We start from the raw sequence: 22,274 nt of genomic DNA on the forward strand, positions 1-22,274 counted from the left end.
GTTTTGTAGTGGATAGCACAGCCTTGCAGCACTAGCCAGGACCGTATCCTCATTGATTTTGTATGTTCTTATTGTCTGAGATTCTTCTGGGCACTCAAGTATCTTTCCCAAAAAATAATAAACATAATGAGTTATTTGGTTCCCCACAAAAATAGTCTTAGACTATGGTAATAGCTTTAAACTATACTATGGTAGTGGTTAGATTATGAGCTCCCCTGAAAGATTGTTACACTATATACGGTAAATAAATAACATTTCACTTAATATATTTTAAATAGGCTGAAGCTTATTTCTACTAAGCACAGTGCGGCATGGTGATGTGGAAAGTGGCTTATCAACGGTTTATAATTAGGCCTTCAACTGGTTGTGACTCCATAAGCTGCTTTCCTGTAACAGGTATATATTTCTTGGTTTATATTTATGGTTCATGGCATTCTTCTGGTTCTTCTGGGCTCTTGACTACAGACTGCTAGGAAGATCTGTTGTGGATTGAATAGACATTTTTCGAAAGGTTTAGATGAGAACATGTCTCTTGCCACACCTCCAATTATCTAGACCACAAGGAATTTAGAATCAAAAACAACATTTCAAAGTGACTGTGAGATTATTATATGGCTAGTCAAATTGAGCATGCCTCTTCACTAAGCTGTTGCCAGTGAAGTTAGTTACTCTAGTCAAGTTATATTGGTGATAGGATTACTGGCACTGGTTTCAGCAGGCCCAGATTAGCTTTGATAATGAGAAAAATGTGCAGTCTTAGGGGGCCTTATGTGTGGGAGGCATTTGTGCTTGTTGCTCATAGTAACCAGTCATATTGTTTGTCTCAATTCCAAATCAATACTGTAAAGTGACAGTTGGAAGGAGAAAGATGTTTCAGGGGAACCAACAGTGATTTTCACATACATTGAGGAAGGCACATCCACAGAGCCATGGACTTTATGTTACTCTGAAAAATTGTAATTCATGTTTTCAGTCAACAGACTACAAATAAGAATTCCATAAAGAAAGCAAACCGTTATTATAACCCATTTTATTTGTACACACATTCAGCCTATTAAGGTTAAAAACCACTAGCAGCCTTTTCCTAAGCGCTAGTGATTTGAAATAGCTCTTGCTAATGCAATGCTATGGGGGATTTTTATAAAATCACATAGCTCAAGTGCGATCACACCCATTGCATTACACTAGTAAGAGCTTCTCAAATCACAAAGCAGACAGAAAAGCTCTCCTAGTGGGTTTCAGACCTTAAAGTACATCTGAAGTGGGAAGGGGGGATACTCAACTAAGCAGTCTCTGGATGGTCCGGATCCTCATAAAACCTACCGTTTCAGTGCAGGGTCCTTTTTCATCTTCTGGTCCCAGGTGTGGACCAGTGCATCTGGACTGGGCATGTGCAAGTAAGGTTTGCGTATGCCCAGTAAAACAAACTTTACAAAGCACGAACTTTACTGGCCCATGCTCAGTCCAGATGCGCAAATACATGGCCAGAAGGCACCTATTAAACAAATGATTTGAATAGGTATAGAGGGACCCTGCACTGGAACAGTGGACTGTAGAAAGATCTGAGAGGCTTCCTACTACTGAGGTAAGTACCGTATATACTCGCAAGCAAGCCGAATTTTTGGCCCCCAATAAGTGGCCCAAAAGTGGGGGTCTCGGCTTGCTTGCGAGTCACAAATGGGGGCGGGCAGCTGAGAGATCGGGTGCGGAGGGCGGAGAGTATAGCTGCAGCCGCTGGATGTCCGTGGCGAGAACAGAGCGGATGGATGGCCACACAGAATAGAAACACAGCAGGAGCGCTCTTCCGTGTTCATAATCTAGCGCTTCCTGCTGTGTCTGCACCTTGTACACCCATTGGCTATTACCAGCCAATGGGTGTACAAGGTGCAGACACAGCAGGAAGCGCGAGATTATGAACATTATGCTGTGTTTCTATTCTGTGTGGCAATCCATCTGCTCTCTCCGCAGACATCCAGCGGCTGCAGCTATACTCTCCGCCCTCCGCACCTGATCTCTCAGCTGCTCGCTCCCCTTCGGCCCGAACACTGCCGCACCACCGCTGCACTTTCTGAGCCGCTCTCCTCAGTAGGTTAGTCCGCACTGCACACCCTTCACTGATTCTGGGTGGCCATTCATTGCACCTGCTCTGCTCCCCCCAGGGCTTCGGCTTGCATGAGGGTCAATCATTTTTTCATGTTTTGTTAGGTAAAAGTGGGGGGGTCGGCTTACATGCGGGTCGGCTTGCTTGCGAGTATATACGGTATCTTTTTACAGTAAATTCAATGCAGGTACCCTTAAAGCTTATTTTTGATACAGGTTTGCTTTAAAGCCTGTCTTATCCCTAATTTAATAAATACATAGCAGGGCTAGTGCTGACTAGGTCAACACTACCCTGCATTTCTACTACTCCTTGGCACTCTTATCTGTGGAAAGTACAGGGTGGGCCATTTATATGGATACACCTTAATAAAATAGAAATGGTTGGTGATATTAACTTCCTGTTTGTGGCACATCAGTATATGTGAGGGGGAAAACTTTTCAAGATGGGTGGCGACCATGGCGGCCATTTTGAAGTCGGCCATTTTAAATCCAACTTTTGTTTTTTCAATTGGAAGAGGGTCATGTGATACATAAAATTTATTGGGAATTTCACATGAAAAACAATGGTGTGCTTGGTTTTAACGTAACTTTATTCTTTCATGAGTTATTTACAAGTTTATGACCACTTGTAAAATGTGTTCAATGTGCTGCCCATTGTATTGTATCGTCAATGCAACCCTCTTCTCCCACTCTTCACACACTGGTAGCAAAACTGCAGGAGAAATTTTAGCACAGGCTTCCAGTATCCGTAGTTTCAGGTGCTGCACATCTCGTATCTTCACAGCATGGACAATTGCCTTCAGATTACCCCAAAGATAAAAGTCTAAGGGGGTCAGATCGGGAGACCTTGGGGGCCATTCAACTGGCCCACGACGACCAATCCACTTTCCAGGAAAACTGTTCATCTAGGAATGCTCGGACCTGACACCAATAATGTGGTTGTGCACCATCTTGCTGGAAAAACTCCAGGGAATGTGCCAGCTTCAGTGCATAAAGAGGGAAACACATCATCATGTAGCAAATTCGCATATCCAGTGGCCTTGAGGTTTCCATTGATGTAGAATGGCCCCACTATCTTTGTACCCCATATACCACACCATATCATCGATTTTTTTTGTTCCAACAGTCTTGGAGGGATCAATCCAATGTGGGTTAGTGTCAGACCAATAGCGATGGATTTGTTTGTTAACTTCACCATTCACATAAAAGTTTGCCTCATCACTGAACAAAATCGTCTACGTAAACTGAGGGTCCTGATCCAATTTTTGTTTTGCCCATTCTGCAAATTCAGTGCGCCAATCTGGGTCATCCTCGTTGAGATGCTGCAGTAGCTGGAGTTTGTAAGGGTGCCATTTGTGAGTAGCTAATATCCGCCAAAGGGATGTTCGACTAATGCCACTCTCTAGTGACATGCGGCAAGTGCTACGCTGTGGGCTCTTGCTGAATGAAGCTAGGACAGCCACTGATGTTTCTTCATTAGTGACAGATTTCATTGGCAAATCCAACACTGAACCAGTTTCACAAAACTTAGCAAGCAGTTTGCTAACTGTAGCATGGAAGATGAGTGGTCTCGTAGGGTGTCTTGCATTGAAATCTGCTACAATGAGAAAAGATAAAGGTGTAGCCCCTGCAATGCCTTTAAAGCACACTTGAACTAGAATGAAAAATGTGACTTTTACTTACATGGTGCTTCTTCCATACCCCGTAGTGTGTCAGGTGCTTTGGCATCCTCTGGGTCCCCTCCGTTCTTTTGCTGGCAGGTCCAAAATATCTAGAAATGGAGGTCCAGTCGCACCTTCTGCGGATGTGCAGACCTGTCCACTTGCACTCCATAATCATGCTACCATTGCTGGGAGTGTTCTGCACATGTGTAGTCCATTCTTTTGAGAACCAGGCATGCGCGGCGCTTGTGGTTCACACACGGACTGGATCACACATGCTGCAGGTACAACTGGAGCCATACTCATAACACGCAAAGGATGAGGATTTAAGGATTTCACTAAGGTACTACATGATCTACACAGCATGCAAAAGAGGTATAATCCAATTTGACCTGGACTTTTTGTATGTAGATGACTGATGTGATACTGTAAATCAGTTGCTGGGTGGCTTGCAAAGGGGCAATTACCCGAGGGCTGTAGCTGCCATACAACTTCTTTATATGATGAACTGTCTGTCATGCTGATACACATGCAGCACAGAATTCATAAGAAAAAGATGTTTTATAATTAAAACCACACAGGTCCTTTCTACTATTATTAATTTTCATTTATATTAGCCTTTATTTTTTAAATAAGATATACCGCATTTATTGGACCATAAGACACACTTTTTCTCCCCAAAAAGGGGTGGAGGAAAAGTCAGTGCATCTTATAGTCTGAATAAAGTGCTGACTTGGGGCCATGGACTGACAAGATTGGTGGACGACAGCACCTCCTAATGCCTCCTGCCTTATGGTTCCTGTGCTGGCTGTTCCTGGAGCCCTTGGATCTTTTTGAGCCGCCTGCAGAGCTGATAAAGATTCTCTAAATGCTTGGATAGCTCCAGATATTGCTCCCCCCACCTTCCTCTTGCACTCTTCCTCTTGCAGGCACTTCTGTCTGTTTGCCGTTCCGGGTAGAAGGTAGGCTCTTTTATAGTCCTGAATGGACACTCACACTGGTGCTTGGACCTCCAACTGTCCCTCTCTCTGCCTACCCTGCCGCAATCAGCTCTTCGAGTGCTTCACACAAGCTCCTATTTTTTTTTGCAGGAGAACTGCACTGGATGTGCGCAGGCCACAGCCACAAATTAAGCCCCTGGCTTCGGCAGGCTTGCCAGGATGAAATTTTCAAGAACTTGCATGGGTGCCCAGGATCACTGTAGGACCCCTATGGGATCCTCACAACTATGGATATATTATTGAAAAAAGCGGCCTGCAGCTGCATGGCAGCAGATATTGGACACTAAAAGATTTCTTGTGATGTCACACTTTCACTGCATAGACAGGAACAAGTGGTACAGAGGTGTGTGTGTGTAAGTGTATGTGTGTGTGTGTGTGTGTGTGGGGGGGGGGGGGGGTTACAAGGGTGTCTGGGTGTGTGTGTGTGGGGGGGGGGCACGAGAGCTACAAAAGGGGGACTTAAGCAGTACAAGAGATCCAACAGAGACACAAGCAGTACAAGGGGGGGGGGGGGGGGCACAAGAGATACAAGGGGAGGGGAGGGATTGTAATTGGAGGAAGAAATGGGGGTAGAAGCTTCACAAGATGCCCCTGCACGATGGACCCTCCAAGTGAAATAAGATTTCCCTGGTTTTGGTTCTCTAAACCTAGGTGCATTTTATGGTCAGGAGCGACTTATAGTCCAAAAAATACAGTCAATTTAAAGGATGGGAATAACGTTTAGAGTACATTAAACACATTTTAAGGCAAACGTGACTTTAAAAGAAGAGAAAGTCAGATACTTACAGTACATCGGTATAGGGAAGGCTCTGGATCCTCCACAGGCTTCTCATGTCCTCCTCAAGACCATCCAGTGCTGGGACCCTCTGGAAGCTAGTGGCTGCACTCCCATCTGTAAACAAGTGTGGCTGCACTGCTGAGCCCAAGCCACTCCATGCTACTGTGCAGGTGCCCTGTGGCAGTTCTAGTTGAACATGAGCATGAACAGGAGCGCAGCCGCACACAGCTAGGGCAAGCCCTTGTCAACAAGGTTAAGGGGGTCTTAGGACTGGAACGGTGGAGGTGAGGAGGCTTCCCTCTATTGAGGTATCTGAAAACTAAAAAAAAAAGGACTGTGAGGGCTTGTTCACACTAGGGGCGTTTTCGGCTTTTTTTCAAGCGCAGGCGATTTTTAAAATCGCCCACAAAACGCTTGTGCAATGAATCTGTATGAGAAGGTTCATATCAGTGCGGTTCGTACGCTGTGCGTTCAGCAAAGTGGTGCCTATACCATTTTTAGGGCGATTTTGCCTCAATGGAAGGTATAGGAAAAACACAAACGCTCACAAAATCGCTTTGTGCAGCGATTGCGTGAGAGTTTTTAACCACTTGATGATCGCAGTGTTAAACCCCCCTAAAGACCAGGCATGTTTTTTCACTACTGGGCTGTGCAGGCTTTTCAGCCTCCTGCACAGCCCAGGTAAGGAATATTGCGATCGGACTCATCTCCTATTTTTGTCCCTAATGGGACATGCTGCCGGAGGGGTCCGATCGCCGCTGTCACTGTTGTTTTTTTTTTTTTCTTCAGCCTCATAGAGGCTATCATGGCCGCTGTCCCCATCCCTCTCCTTCCCTCCTCCCCTCTTCCTGTACAGTTGAGCAAGACGGCGATCCGTCCTGCTCTCCGCCTCTCATAGGCATCAGCCTATGAGAGGACGACGATCCCCAGCCAATCAGAGGCCGGGGATCGCCGATCTCATACAGCGCTGCGGCCCCTGGCAGCGTTGTACGCATGTAAACAAAGGGGAATTCTTTCCCCTTTCGTTTACAAGCAGCCTGCTAGCCGCAATCGGCAGCTAGCAGGCTAATCACGGAACTCCGTTCCATGAAGTGGCAGGGAATGATCGCGCATGTGCGCGGCCGTTCCCTGGGAAACTGCAGCCCCAGGACTTGACGCCAATTGGCGTTAGGCGGTCCTGTTGCTGCCGCCGCGGTCACGCCCATTGGCGTGAGGCAGTCTTAACCACTTCAAGATTCTGCGTACGCATAAGTACGCCCCTGAATCCTGAAGCGGTTTCCATGGAAACGGCCGCTCGTATGAGCGTATGTATGTAAACAGGATTTCCGTCCTGCGCACCCCATAATGAAGAGGGGAGGGAGGGAAGGAGGCAGAGGGAGGAATAGCGATGCGGAGGGGGGCTTTGAGGAGCCCCCCCCAGCTAGGCACAGCAGCGCGGCGGCGATCAGACCCCCCCCAGCAGGACATCCCCCCCCCCTAGTGGGGAAAAAAGGTTGGAAGTCTGATCGCCCTGCCTGCTATCTGATCTGTGCTGCGGGCTGAAGAGCCCCCGCAGCACAGATCATCCAAACCACCCGAAACCCGGAAGTGGTTAAAGTAGGTAAGTATAAATACAATGTATTTATTATTTTCCGGGTCAAACAGTTGACTTCCTGACTTGCTTCAGGGAGTGAATAACAAAACGGCTCTGGAAAAGCGCTTAGAAAAGCGCTTTTACCAAAAATGCAGTGCGCCTTGGAGCGCCGGGAGAGGGAAAAAGAAACACCGCACAAAATCGCAATACGCTTGCGATTACGATTTTAGGTGTGAATGAAGAGATATTGGGCCATATCCTATTAACTTTTCTACTAAGTTTTCCCTAAGGAGATAATTTTTCACCTTATGCAAAAATTAATTTGTCAGTACTTAGAAATTGAAAAAGTACTAAAAGAAAAAAAAAAAGGTAATCTTAAAGTCAGTTTGAGTATTTTCTTGCTTGATGAAAGCGTTAAAAGTATTTTATGGATAAGGTTTTTTGTTTTTTTTTAAAGAAAATCTCCTTGGAGAAAGCTCAGGAGCCCATAAAGTGTTGTTTCCTAAGATGCAAAATCTGCTAATGTCTTAACCTGAATGGTAATTTATAGATTTACTATTTGCTCAGCGCTATATTATACTACTGCTTAGTTATTGGGGTGTAAGCTTGGAAATATGGTGGTGTATAACTTTTAATTCCAAAACATGGTGCTCCTGCCAAGGGTGTCAGTTGGGAGCTTCGCACTGTGCACAGTCCTGTATGGGCGTTCTGAAATCCCCATAGTGATTGTACAGTGAGTGTACAGCCAGGAACTCGGTCACACATCACACCCTCTGAATAGGAGCGCCAATCATTGAGTACGTTCTTGCTGTGACCAGCTACAGGGCAGAAGCATTGCTCAGCAGCGCGCATGCGTCAAGGGACAGCAACATGGCGACTCCCGTGGATTTAGAGCTGAAGAAAGTAAGCAGGGACGCGTGTGCTGTAGCTGATGTGTGGTGTGTAATAGCTGAGGGATCATGGAGCGTGTTGTGTACTGTCTGTATGCGGATGGACGCTGCGGTGTGAGCTGCTGCAGTGCGGGTGGGAGTGATGCGGGCTTTATTGCTGCTCCACGATTACATGGCTCCCAACTGTCCCTCTTTGGGAGCCCTGTCCCTCTTTCCTCCTCATTTGTCTCTCTTTCTATGTAAATATATATATATATATATTATTTCTACTAAAAGATGTTTGACTCTAAACTTTATTCTCATCCTTTAAATTGATATATTACTAATTGTAAAATGTTAATATGAAGGTATATGAACCAGAATGGAAAGGACCAGTGTGGTTTGAATTATAAAACAAAAATTTTTTCTAACGTAATCTTTCTGGTATGCGCGTCTAGGGGTGTGATGGGGGTGTGGTTAGAGGTTTGGCAGGAGCGTGACTTAAGTGTCCCTCTTTCTCATCTCAAAAAGTTGGGAGGTAGGTGATCAGTTGGCATAATTGAAGCAAATGGCAGCGTTTATTAACGTAGTGGCCATGAAATGTTACGCTACTTTCTAGCATTTTATTTGTCTAGTAATCTTGAGAGCAGCATGGCTCTATATCTACAGAGGTGTTTTTTGTTTTGTTTTTAACATCATTATTGTTAATTTTGCTTTGGCTAGAATGGGCAACAATTAAAGCCCCTGCCAAGTAATTATTGTTCCATGGCCTTTAGTTTCTGCTGTTCCTGGTTTCCATTAAGGAATTATCTTCAGCAAGGTGAAAAACAAATAGAGATGGCCATCCGACAGTTCCCGGTGAAATTCAGCTGTTTGCATCAGTGGTGAGATGCGAATACATAGCGCGTTCAACCCACCTCCTGTACCACGTCATTGGGCTAAACTTTGACCCTGTACATCACAGTCAGCAGACACAAGACAGCCAATCAGGCTGCACTCCCCCATGGATCCCTTCCCACCTACAAAAACGCAGTAGCACCGGCCATGTTCTCAATCTCTGGCTGCTGCTTTAGCCCCCCTGGCGGTATGAAAAATTCCACCAGGGGGCAGCGCAGCAGTTTTTTTTTTTTTTTTAAATTATGTAGCGAGCCCAGGGCTCGCTACATGATAGCCGCTGCTCAGCGGCATCCCCCCAGGGATTTCCTGGAGGGCTTCCCCCGTCGCCATGGCGACGGGGCGGGATGACGTCGGGACGTCATTGGGAGTCCCGAACCACCCCTCTGCGCTGCCTGGCACTGATTGGCCAGGCAGCGCACGGGGTCTGGGGGGGGGGGGCGCGCGCCGCATCAGATAGCGGCGATCAGAGTGCTGGCTCAGCTAGCAAAGTGCTAGCTGCGTCCAACAAAAAAAAAATTATGAAAATCGGCCCAGCAGGGCCTGAGCGGCACCCTCCGGCGGCTTACCCCGTGTCCAGCACGGGGTTACCGCTAAGGAGGTTAGTGAGAGGAACGGAGAGACATTGCTGGAGATAGGGAAAGAATTAGTTAGGCTGCAGTTAGCTTGCCCCTCGCTATTATTCATTGCTGAAAGCACCCCAAAAAAGCCGTTTTGAGGGCTGATATTGTTCTGATGTGTTTTTGTGTGTGTCACACACTTTATACAGCCCACAGTCGCAGATGGCTCTTGTAGTCCGCCAGCAGCACACTCTATTACCAGTGTATATGTTCCAACTGTATTTGTGTTTGAACTTACTATAGGATAGCTCTCCATTTGATTGCACACACTGCTTCTACAGCACTTCAGCCTTTTTACAACCATTGTAATATCACAACTGCATTTAAACTCTGTGTGTGTTAAAGTACACAGCCCAGTGAGACACACACACACACTCACTCACTCACTCACACTGATTGTGGGCCTCTTTGTGATTACACGCACTGTCTACCACTATTGAATATTGTTAGTACTACTGCATACCCCAATATGAAAAAAATGACAAGCAGAGGCAGGCCACCCCGTCTTTTTGAGGTCGTACTGGTGTGATTTAGTCCGGCCCTCCACCAATGCACAGTGTTCAAAGGGCACATACCCTCAATCCCCAAAATTCTGAGGACTTAGTTGACTGGTTAACATAACACCTCAGCTTCCGCACGGAACCGTGACATGTCTTCCTCCTCCTGCTCTGATTCGGGCACGCCACAACTACTTACCACTCAGCCGGCAGCCACCACCACTACTACTAGCACCACAGCCGCTCTACTTCAGATGTCACAGGAGTTATTCACACCTTTTTACGGTGAATTTACTGATCCACAACTATTATTTTTTTTTTTTCAAATACTTTTATTTGTACAAGGATTTTATACACAATAAAGAAAAGGAGAACTTCACACCGTCATACGAATGCTTATATACAATCAGATATTAGTGTCATCATATGGTTATACAAAAGGTTGTACACATGTACTCAGAGGGGTATATATAGCCTCGTGGAATGAAATCTCCTTAATGGGGCCACTCGAGTCCAACAGGATGTTGCAGTATCCGGAGTGAGTACCAAAAATAGAGTCCGTTAGAGGTGATGCACAATGAGTGGCTCCATATATCACGTTGACATATATCATTACTGATTTTCACATATTATATAAGATAGACCCCTCATCTGAGATACATTCAGTGTGTATCTCTAAATAACACATCGAATATCCCTCAGTACGGCGGTGTATCAGGGTGAACTTAAAGAAGGAAGAAAAGAAATAGACAGAGCCATACAATAGCTCCAGAAGAAGAAAGAGAGAAGATAATAATGAGAAGAAGAAAGATAACAGAAGAATTAAACTCGTGGGGTCCGGTTGTGGAGTATCCGACACCATTTCAGACTTAAGGTATATGCAGTTGTCAATTGATCAACGCCAGAGGGCTAGGGAGAAGGGCGGTCATCACCTGGGATACTAAGAGCTATATCAAGAGAAGTTTGAACTCCTCTGATTCTCTATAATAATTCCAAAATCTCCAGGTCTTGGCATATTGTTCAGTTCGGTTTTGAAGGGTCATTATTGTATTTTCCATCCCGCTAGTATGGCAGAGCTCCTGATCTAGTTCCTTTAGGGTAGGTATAGTAGGAGTTCCCCATTTGCGTACTATGAGTAGCTTGGCTGCATTTAAGATATGCTTTACTATAGAATTTTTGCAAGCCCTTATACTCCAGTTATTGCAGTGTAGAAGGAAGAATTGTGGCGTAAAGAGGACCTCTCTGTCTGTCATCTTCCTGATTAAGCATTCTATTTTTCTCCAGAAGGGGATGAGCAGAGGACATTCCCAAAACAGGTGTAGTAAGGATCCTACAGAGGAGCAGCCCCTCCAGCATTTAGGGTCTCTATTTGGAAAGATAGTATGTAATTTTTGTGGAGTAAGGTACCACTGAGACAGGATCTTAAAATTGATTTCCTGCAACTTAACAGTTATCGAGGATTTCTGGGTGAGTATACACATCTTGGCTCTCTGAGCATCAGAAAACGTACACCGGAGGTCCCCTTCCCATTTGTTGAAGTATGTAAGTGAGCCATGTGATTGGCTAATCAATAGGGAATAAACTGTTGATAAGGTCTTCCGGGATGGGCCTTCCGATCCGCATAGCAGTTCGAAAGCAGATTTTGGTCTAGAGAGACTCGGTGAGATTCCCAACGCTCTACACAGAGAACGAAGCTGCGCCAGACCCAGCCAATCTAAGGTGTGTACTCCAGCTCTGTTTCTCAGTTCCTCAATTGTTAGCCATTTCCCCTGACTCCAAAGACTATCAGCGAAAATAATACCAGCCATTTTCCAAATGCTAAAGTGGTTAGAATGGCAGCCCATTTCAAATTCAGGGTTGTCAAATAGTGGTATTCTGGGGGGAGGCCATGGTGAGATGTCTTCTTTTTGCCTGGTGGTAGAGAGCACTCTGAGAGTATTATATATTAAGTGTGAGTCCGTCCAGTCGCGTTGTGGTCTGGGAGAGGACCAGGGCAGATTAGTAGGGGGGTATTTCGAGATGTGATGTTCAATATTGACCCATTGTTTAGTAGTATGATGTCTGTGCCAGTCTACTATTCTGGTGAGGACTGCTGCATAGTAATAATTTGTAATGTCAGGTGCAGCTAGTCCACCCATTTGTTTAGGTCTATGTAAGATAAGTCTCTTAAGCCTGGGGGGTTTCCCCTTCCATATGAATTTACCAAATGTCGTTTGGGCGGATTTCAGAAAGGAGTTAGGGACTTGTACTGGCAGAGCCTGGAATAGGTATAGAAGCCTAGGCATAATGTTCATTTTTAAAATTGCGATTCTGCCCATCCACGAGAAATGAGGGCAGTTCCATCTAGTCAGGTCTGCCTTTAGGGCTTCGAGTATGGGTGGAAAATTCATATGAAAAATATCTTTTATGTCCGGGGTAATTTTAGTACCTAGGTAATTAATATGGGTAGAGGACCATCGAAAAGGAAATTGGGTCGCCAAGTGCGACTGTAAACTCTGTGAGAGGGATATATTTAAAGCCTCACATTTATCGTAGTTGACTTTGAATAGGCTTAGGTCTCCAAAAGTTTTAAATTCCGACAATAGATTAGGTAAGGTGATCAGAGGGTTCGTAATGTAGAAGAGCAAGTCGTCCGCGTATGCGGCCACTTTTTGTACTTTAGAGGAGATTGTTATCCCGTTTATATCTGGATTTTCTCTAATATGGCACAGGAGTGGTTCCAGCGATATTGCAAAAATGAGCGGGGAGAGGGGGCATCCCTGCCGGGTGCCATTGGATATTTGAAAGGGGTCGGAGAGGACCCCATTTGTCCTAACCCGTGCAGATGGCCGAGAGTAGAGGGCGGATACACCCCGTAGCATTTTAGGGCCCAGGCCAATATGACTGAGAACCTCGTCAATCCACGTCCAGTCTACCCGGTCGAAGGCCTTCTCCGCATCCGTAGATAAAAGCATACATGGAATATCCCTCGACCGGGCAAACTGTACTAGATCCAGTGTTCGGATAGTGTTGTCACGCCCCTCTCTATCAGGAATAAATCCCACTTGGTCCCAATTTACCACTTCCCCTATTAAAGGTGCTATTCTATTAGCTATCAGCTTAGCGAAGATTTTCAGGTCCAGGTTGAGCAAAGATATAGGCCTATAACTGGAGCAGGCATTGGGGTCCTTTCCTGACTTATGTATTACCGAGATGTGCGATTCTAATGTTTGAGGGGTAAAGGAAGCTACCTTATCAGGGTCTAGGATATCATTGAACATCCTGCATAGGTGTGGAAGGAGGGTCTGTTTATATTTTTTATAATATTCGATAGGCAGGCCATCCGGGCCCGGTGCCTTGCCTGGTTTAATTTGTGTTATTACTGTTAGCACCTCTGCCTCAGTGATCTGCTCATCTATTGTTTCAGCTGTCTCGTGAGGGAAGCGGGGCATTCCAGACTCTGCCAGGTAGCCCCGTATTTTTTCCCTCAGCGCTTGTGGGTCTTCTGTAGGTTTGCTTTTAAGATTGTAGAGTGACGAATAGAAGCCCCTGAATGTATTAGCAATGGATTCGCTACGTATGTGCTTTTTCAGGTGAGTATCTATGACTTGGGGTATATAATTCCTACGCTGTTGTTGACGCAAGGCCCTGGCCAGTAATCTGCCAGATTTATTACCATGTGTATAAAATAGGTTTTGGCATCTATGTGCGGCAAGTCGGGCTCTATCGCTCAGGATTTTTTTAAATGACTCTCTGGCTTCAGTGAGTTTATCTAAATCTGATTGGTTTAGAGAGCGTTTATGTTTAAGTTCTAATGTGTGTATTTCCGAGGAGAGGTCGGCCATTCTCTGTTCTTTCTCCCTTTTTAATCTTGAGCCTAGTTGTATAAGGTATCCCCGTAGCACGCATTTATGTGCTTCCCAAAGAATAGGTGAGGATATATCTTCACTGTTGTTGTTAGTAAAATATCTTTCGATTTCCCCTTCAATCTTGGAGGCCACCCCAGCATCCTCTAGCATGGAGGTATTGAATTTCCAGTTAAAGGGCCTCTGTTTACGTGATCTGCAGTTTAATGACAATGAGATGGGTGCGTGATCAGAGTATGTCATTATTCCTATGTCTGCACTTGGCGAGTCAGAGAGCAAGTTGTGAGAGATGAGGATATAGTCCAACCTAGTATAGATTGCGTGTACTGAGGAGAAAAAAGTGTAGTCCTTCGTTGTTGGGTTAAGAAGTCTCCACACATCTACCAACTGTCGCTCATACATTGCCTTTTTAAGTTTATTGAGTTTACTATAAGAGATGGAAGATTTACCATGAGAGGTGTCTTGGGTTGGATTTAATGGGATGTTAAGGTCGCCTCCAATAATGACACTGCCATCAACAAATGTGTCTAGAGCCGAGAAGAAGCGTAGCAGAAAAGATACCTGGTCTATGTTGGGGGCGTATACGGAGCAGAGAGTGTATCTCGAGTCAGCAATCTTACATTTTAGTAGTATAAACCTACCCTTGTCGTCTGTTTTTGTTTCCACTTCACTGACCGGGAGGTCCTTATGGAATAGTATGGCTGTGCCCTTAGTTTTGGAGTCAGGGGAATTACTCATATAGATTGATTGATAGTGTTTATCTTTTAGTTTGGGGGGGTTGGCCCCTTTAAAGTGAGTTTCTTGGATTAGCACAACATTTGCTCGTTGTTTATGCATATCATGTAATAACATTGACCTCTTCTCTGGGATATTAAGCCCTCTAGCGTTAACGGATAACACCTTCAAGGACACCATTGGTTTGGAGTAAATAGAACATATGTCGGACCTCCACAACAGACCCCAAAACTCAACAAAAGCATTATAAACAAACATATAGGTGTGAAACTCTCACACCCATAACTAGGTATTACCTTGGGGAGGTACTTAGCCCTAAGGACTTTCCTATGTGGGTGCGAAGGAACCATTTTCGCCAAAGAGCCCAGATTCCCCCCGCCCAATTAGATACCTAAATAAGGGGAGTGTCCTGCCCTATTTCAGGAAAGAGGGTGTCTCCCGTCTCATGCCAGCGACCCCCGGGAATGGTCCTATATGTATAGACCAGATTGCACAGATTTGGTGGATTCCTTATGGTGTAAAATAGTTCCGGTGGTGTAGTTAAAGCAGAGTGTGTGAGCCCTCTCCGGCTGCGGCAGCAAGCCGCGTGCAGATCACTGAAGATTCGCCTTCCACTGCGTTAAATATCAATGAAGTATAGGTTGCGTGGCAGGGCGGTGTGGAATATAACAGCGCCCCACAACATAGGCCGCGTACGCTGCACCCCAACAGGGGAAGCAGTACTTATAGGGTACACAGGTACATAGGGTTATCCCTGTACTAAACCCATGATAGCGTAGAAAAGACACTCCCACATAGTGGGAATAATGTAGCTTTTAGCCTATTCCTCACAGAGGAAAAGAGTGGAGGTCTTGTCATGTCTCACCAGTGATGTTCACAGACTCTGCTTCAAACAGTTAAGGATGTAAAAGCCCTTTATCTGATGTCCTCACTGGGGGTGGAAGGGGGGGAGGACGTAGTGTATAGGCGAAAGAATCAAGTCAACGGCTTCACCATTAAGGTCATGGGGTCAGGCTTTCTGTATCCCTTTCCGCTAATGTGCGGGCATGTTGTGGGGTGTTTTAGGGTACACGTATATGCTTGTGTGGCTACGGCTACAAAGTCTAGGGGTGTCAGGGGTTTTTTAAGTCTTTCCCCGCTACGTAGGCCTCTCATGCGCACATCATCGCAGAGCGCGTACACCAACAGGCCCGGCAGGAGCAGGCCATGATTTAGAATTAGCTCGCGAACAAAGTTATATGTTAATGCACACACTCCACTCATGACACCCGCATTACACCCGGGTAGGGGTGTGTAAGCAGCCGTAGGCTATATTTATGACAGTGGAGGGGGGGGGTAGTCCCACATAGTGGGAAACATAGAATTATTTATACCATTCTCACGGAGAATGCCATTGTTAGTCATACGGTACAGTGTTAGCAAAATCAGTGCCTGACTCAGGCTCCATCTTTTTCAAGGGGCACGGGCGCGTAAAGCTAGCACAGGGATGAGCGGGAAAGGGGGTTGCGCGCTGATTTGGGGGCCCTCCTGTGTATGCCATAAAGATTTTTTATAAAAAAATGTTGCGAGCCTATACCTAGATCTCATCAGCGGGAGTTCCCATATATCTGGTGCACAGTAAAGTCCTGATGGGGGGCAACCTAGACGTAGCAGCAATCTATATATACATGCATTCGTTTGAGTATCTCACAGCATCCCACCTATAAATCACCACCCAACCCATCCCTTACACACATACTACGAGCATATATGAATACCAACAATGTCCTCAGGCCAGAGCTAAGTAGCAGAAAGCTGTAAGGCAAGTATTGTTAAGCATGTAGACATACACAAACCCGCAAGCAACCGCCCGAGAGAGCCACCAGCACACACCATAGTTCAAAACTTTTAGGTATAGTTTTTGAAAGGGGAATCCATGTTCGCATCAAAAGAACAACTTAAATCTAATCGTCACTTATCTGGATTAAAGGATATAGTCCCGGTACGGTTCACAGGGCACAGGAGAGGAGTCACCGTTGGTTGCGGAATTGTCTCCGCTGCTTAGGTCGCTGGGGTAGGCCAGTGAAGATTGCGTCTGGCTGCCAGTCAGGCACTTCAACCACCGGTAGGCCCAGCGCCTGGAAGAACTCTGGAAGATCCGCCGGAGATTTGATGGTAGCTAATTTGTCATCTTTTGTCGCAGTAAGCTGGAAAGGGAAGCCCCAGCGATAAGCGACCTCTTTGTCCCGCAGCATCTTGATCAGAGGTTGGAGCGCCCGGCGTTGTATCAGGGTGCTAGGCGCCAGGTCTTGGAAGAGCAAGAGTGCAGATCCCTCATGGTCAATGGAATCTAGCTGGCGTGCCGCTCTCATGATGGAATCCTTTACAGCGAAATGGTGGATGCGGCAAATGACATCCCGTGGTGGCTCATCAATCGCTGGTTTAGGTTTCAGGGCACGGTGCACCCGGTCTATCTTCAGAGGGTTGTCCGCCTGCCTCCGGAGGATGCCATTGAAGATAGCTATCAAGGTAGGTTCAAGCTGCTGTGGAGGGACCGACTCTGGTAGGCCGCGGAGCCTTATGTTATTCCGGCGGCTGCGATTCTGAAGGTCCTCCATTCCCGTCCGGAGCGCAATGTTAAGTGAGCGCTGTTGTGAATTCGCCTCTTTTAGCTTCCCTACCTCGGTCTGAAGTAGGCCCATGTCTCGCTCCAGGGCTGTAAGCCGCTCATCATGGACAGTAAGATCGTCCTGGATCCCTCTTATTTCCTCTCTCGTGGCAGAAGTGATTTTGTCCGCCAGGTCAGATAGATCTTCTTTGGTGGGAAGGCTGTGTAAGTAATCCCATATCTCCTTCAGGGATCTAGAGATCATGGCAGCAGAGTCTTCCTCTCTGGCGGATGCATCTTTGGGTGGAGAGCTGGCGGCCATCTTAGTTAGAGTCTGCTCGAGGGCCCGCGGAGTTGTATTTTCGGCGGAGGTTCGCCGATGTGCTTTGCCAGTATGTTTAGAGTGTCTCTTGCTTCTCCGGGGTCCACTGGCCATCCCCTTATGGCTTAGTAGAAGGGCAGGAACACTTCAATCAGCGTTATATTGCGATCTTGGGCGAGGAGCTCTGAAGCAAGCGTCTTCACGCGGCCATGGCTGACTCCGCCCCCCGATCCACAACTATTATTGTTACAAGATGAAGGCGCTAAGGATGTTACATCAACACCACCTCATATGTCTGTTAGGTGTCACTACACACCTGGACATAAGGTGTGAGGATGATGAACTACCTGTTGTTGGTGCAGTTTTGGAAGTGTCTGATACAAGCGAAGCTATGGATGATGATGATGATGATGTGGGCATGGATGCCACGTGGGAGCCCGGAAGACGAGATGAACAGGTGGACAGTTTCATAGGGGGAGACAGACAGGAGGAGGAGACGAGTTGCTGTAAGCAGCGGGGGAGCTCGTCGCAAACAGCTCGTGGCAGTGTCCGACGGCATGTATCGCCACCTATGGTCAGCAAGCCAACACGTCCTTCAAGCCTGCTCCTGCCATTACCAGAATGCCGTTATCCCAGAGCTCACCAGTGTGGCATTTGTTTGTGTACTTGCCTTAGATTACAGCAATGCCATCTGTAATATCTGCCAACGAAAACTGAAGTGTGGAAACACCCACCAAGGGATAACGGCCTTATGAAGGCACATGATCTCCCATCACAAACCCCAATGGGATAAGCACATGAGGCAAAGCCACCCTCTGCCTCCTTTTCCTTCTCCCAGTCCAGCATCTTCAGCCGCTTTATCCTTTTCTGCCCTTGCACCTTCACAGCCACCTTCTTCCACTTCGCCTCTCACCTTGAACAGTTCCTGCGCCTCTGCCCACAGCCAGGTGTGCGTTAAGGAAATATTTGAGCGGAAGAAGCCAATGTCTGCCAGTCCAGTGTTCTCCCCAGGCCCTTTTAGCCGGGTGCTCCACTCGGCTAGTTTTGGTGAGCACCCGGCTGTCATCGCCTTACTTCCTCCTCTGCTGTTAGCAGAGTTGTGCAGAGAAGCGCCAGCCCTGTATTCTCTCATCTCGCGCCACCCGGCTACTTCTTCATGCCACCCGGCTACTTTTTTATGCCACCCGGCTGGAAAAAAATTCTGGGGAGAACACTGCAGTCACCCCCTTGCCCGGTGTGTGACATCTGGCTTGTCGGAACTGTTAGCCCGCCAGCTACTACCATACAAGCTGGTGGACTCTGAGGCCTTCCGAAAATTTGTAGCGATTGGGATTCTGCAGTGGAAGATACCAGGCCGCAATTATTTTTCCAAAAAGGCGATACCCAAACTGTACCGTGATGTTGAAAGGCAAGTGGTGTCATCTCTGGCACACAGCGTTGGGCCAAGGGTCCATCTGACCACGGATGCCTGGTCTGCAAAGTACAGTCAGGGCAGGTATATTACTTATACGGCACATTGGGTAGACCTGCTGACCGCTGGCAAGCATGGAGGATGTGGCTGTGCAGCAGACTTGGTGACAACGCTGTGGCTTGCAGGCAGGCCTGCTGCCACCTCCTCTTCTCCTCCTCCTCCTCCTCTTTGTCATCCTCGGCTGAATCCTACTCTACTTCTGCGCTCTCCTCTCAAATTGCACACCCCCAGCTCCCCAGGGCCTATTCTGCATGCCAGGTACGACGGTGTCACACCATCTTGGACATGTCTTGCCTCAAAGCAGAGAGTCAAACTAGACCAGCACTCCTGGCCGCTCTGAACAAACAGGTGGATCAGTGGCTGACCCCGCACCAACTGGAGATCGACAACGTGGTGTGTGACAACGGAAGCAATGTCTTGTCAGCTTTGAGTTTGGGCAAGATGGCACATGTGCTGAATCTTATAATCCAATGATTTGAATGTAAGTTCCCAGGTTTAAAGGAGGTACTGAAGCAGTCCAAAAAAGTGTGTGGGCATTTCAGTTGCTCCTACACGGCCATGGCGCGCTTCTCTGATATTCAGCGGAAAAAGAACTTGCCAGTGAGGCGCTTGATTTGCAGTAGCCCGACTCGCTGATATTCAAAGCTCTTCGTGTTTGACCGCCTGCTACAACAGGATAAAGCCAAGTATCTGTACACCTACAGTGCTAGGGCAGGCTCTGGGGAGCTGGGGATTTTCCTGCCGAGGTCCTGGACACTCATGCGTAATTCCTCCTGAGGAGGTGACAAACCTGGTGAGTCGCAGTGAAGGCGCCATCAGCAACCTGATCCCATACGCTTTCTTCCTGGAGCGTGCCTTGCGTAGAGTGGTGGATCAAGCTGTAGAGGAGCGTGAAGAGGAAGAGTTGTGGGAACCGCAGCAGGCATCGCAGGGGGCTTCTGCTGCTCACCTTTTGAATACCCGTGGTATTGTTCATGGGTGGGGGAGGGGGAGAACTTCCGTAACATCAGTGAGGAAGAGGCAGAGGAGATGACGACTTGATCGGCATCCAACTTTTATTATTATGATAGAGAACAGAGGCGCCAAAAGGATAAAAACAATATTTTAAAAGTTTTAAAATTATTGCTTAGGAGGCAGTGGTGGACTCACCTCCCACAAGCAGACACAACAACTGTGTATTCACAAAAGGGACATTTATTGGTATACTCCAAAAAAGATCGCAACGCGTTTCGCAGGTCAAGCCCGCTTCATCAGGCAATTACAGGAAGGAGCACACAACTGGGGGTAAGAGGCAACACATTTGTACAATTCCTGAACATACTGCATATAACTAAACATAAATATTTGTGTGAGGGAATACACTGGTGTGATTTAAGTTAACGGGAGAAGATGGCTAGTTGTTATATTTTGGGGGTGGAAGGAAAAAGGAGGGGGGGGGAAGAAAAAAGGGGGGGGGGTTGCGGAGGGCCCGGGGAGGGGGGGGGGGAGAGGGGAGTGATAATAAAGATTGGGAGGGGGGGGGGAAGAGGGAGGGGAGGGGGGTTTGTTTTAGGGCGAAGAAAAATAATGGTAATTTTAAGCATTAAATATAAATAAAAAATTGTAACATTAATATTCATAAATAAAATAAAACGTTGATCTCAAGCATGTGGCGAGATACTTTCCTAACACACAGTAAACCATATCATAATTCATATATATACACACACATATGTGTATTAGGAGCGGTTAGCCTATATGAAATAGTGCAAAGGAGTTCAGGGATACAGGAAAATTGATACTTACCTGTAATTTTCCTTTCCTGGTGCATCTCCATGCCGGCATACTAATGGGTTAGCTCCGTTCCTCTAACCCCTATAGGACCAATCAAAAATGCTATATATATATATATGGTCCCTACCCCTTCCACCTCATTCTAATAATTTAGAACTCACACGATGGACCAGGGTGGGACGTATGCCGACATGGAGATGCACCAGGAAAGGAAAATTACAGGTAAGTATCAATTTTCCTGTTTCCCTGGTGCCTCCATGTCGGCATACTAATGGGATTTGCATAGTAGTAATAAGAGACCAAACGGGTGGGTGCTATCAACAATTATTTATGTACTGCAGATAAAACACTCCTTCCAAATTTAACAGAAGTCAACAGAGCTGGATTCACTCTGTAGTGACTTATAAACGTGTTAGGCGACGACCAATTTGCTGCCTTGCAGATATTTATCAACGAGACTCCAGCCGCCGCTGCCCAAGAGGAGGAGATACTCCTTGTCGAATGCGCTGAGGTAGAAGAAGGTGCTTCTGACCCTCTGGCTCTATACGCTTCTTTAATCAGTCGGACTAGCCATGCTGCTACGGTCCTGATGGCGACTTCCTTGCCTTTTCTTGGCCCCGCTGGATTCACCAACAGATGATCCGAATTTCGGAATGTACTGGTTACCTGAAGATATAACTGTAGCCATCTTGACACATCTAAAGGATGTCCATTAGGAAAACCCTCCTCCATAGGAAAGGCTGGCAGCGTCCACTCCTGATTCAGATGTTTTACCGACATCACTTTTGGAAGGAAATGTGACATTGGCCTTAATACCACTCTGTCCTGAAAGAAGCTCAAGAAGGGTTCTTTCCAACTCAGTGCTCTTATCTCCGATACTCTTCTTCCTGATGAAACCGCGATCAGAAAGGCCATCTTTAAAGTCATGTTCCATACTGAACAGTTCTCTGGAGGTTCAAATACTTCAGAGGATAAATACTCAAGAACCAAGGGAAGGTCCCAACTTGGACATATTTTCTGCAATGGTGGTCTTAACTTCATTATGGCTTGGAAAAACTGCTGCACCAATCTGTGTGATGCCAGTTGTGAACCGACTAATGCTGATATTGCAGAAACCTGCACTCTGAGTGTTCTTACAGTCAGTCCTATATCGAAACCTGTTTGCAGGAACTCCAGGACGTGTGGTACTGAGGGGATGAGGTAATCCACTTCCTTCTGTAAAGAGAACTCAATGAATCTTCTCCATACTCTATAGTAGGTGTTATTTGTAGAGGACTTTCTTGCCTTTAGTAATGTTTCTGCAACTGTCTGTGAAAAACCTGCTTTTAACAAATTTTCCCTCTCAATCTCCACGCAGTCAACGATATTCTGTGAATATGTTGATGTCTCAGTTCTCCTTGCGACAAAAGGTCTGATAACAGGGGAAGCTTCCAATGGGGCGCCACTGACATCTTGAGAAGAAGCGGAAACCATGGCCTCTTTGGCCAGAATGGCGTTATCACTATTGCTTCCACATTCTCCCCTTGAAGTCTGTTCAAGAACCTCAAT

At 46.5% G+C, this 22,274-nt stretch overlaps 1 protein-coding gene across 1 annotated transcript in view; it reads left to right on the forward strand.

The window, feature by feature from the left end:
- The first annotated feature begins 7,908 nt into the window (after positions 1–7,908).
- The window catches only part of PFDN1 (prefoldin subunit 1), a 37,065-nt gene continuing 22,699 nt past the window's right edge, over positions 7,909–22,274 (forward strand). The window contains exon 1 of the mRNA XM_068272939.1: positions 7,909–8,016. Coding sequence (XP_068129040.1) covers positions 7,984–8,016 — 33 coding nt within the window. The 5' untranslated portion in view covers positions 7,909–7,983. The remainder of the gene's footprint in view (positions 8,017–22,274) is intronic.

This window comes from Hyperolius riggenbachi, chromosome 3 (genome assembly GCF_040937935.1).
Source record: "Hyperolius riggenbachi isolate aHypRig1 chromosome 3, aHypRig1.pri, whole genome shotgun sequence".
NCBI lineage: Eukaryota > Metazoa > Chordata > Amphibia > Anura > Hyperoliidae > Hyperolius > Hyperolius riggenbachi.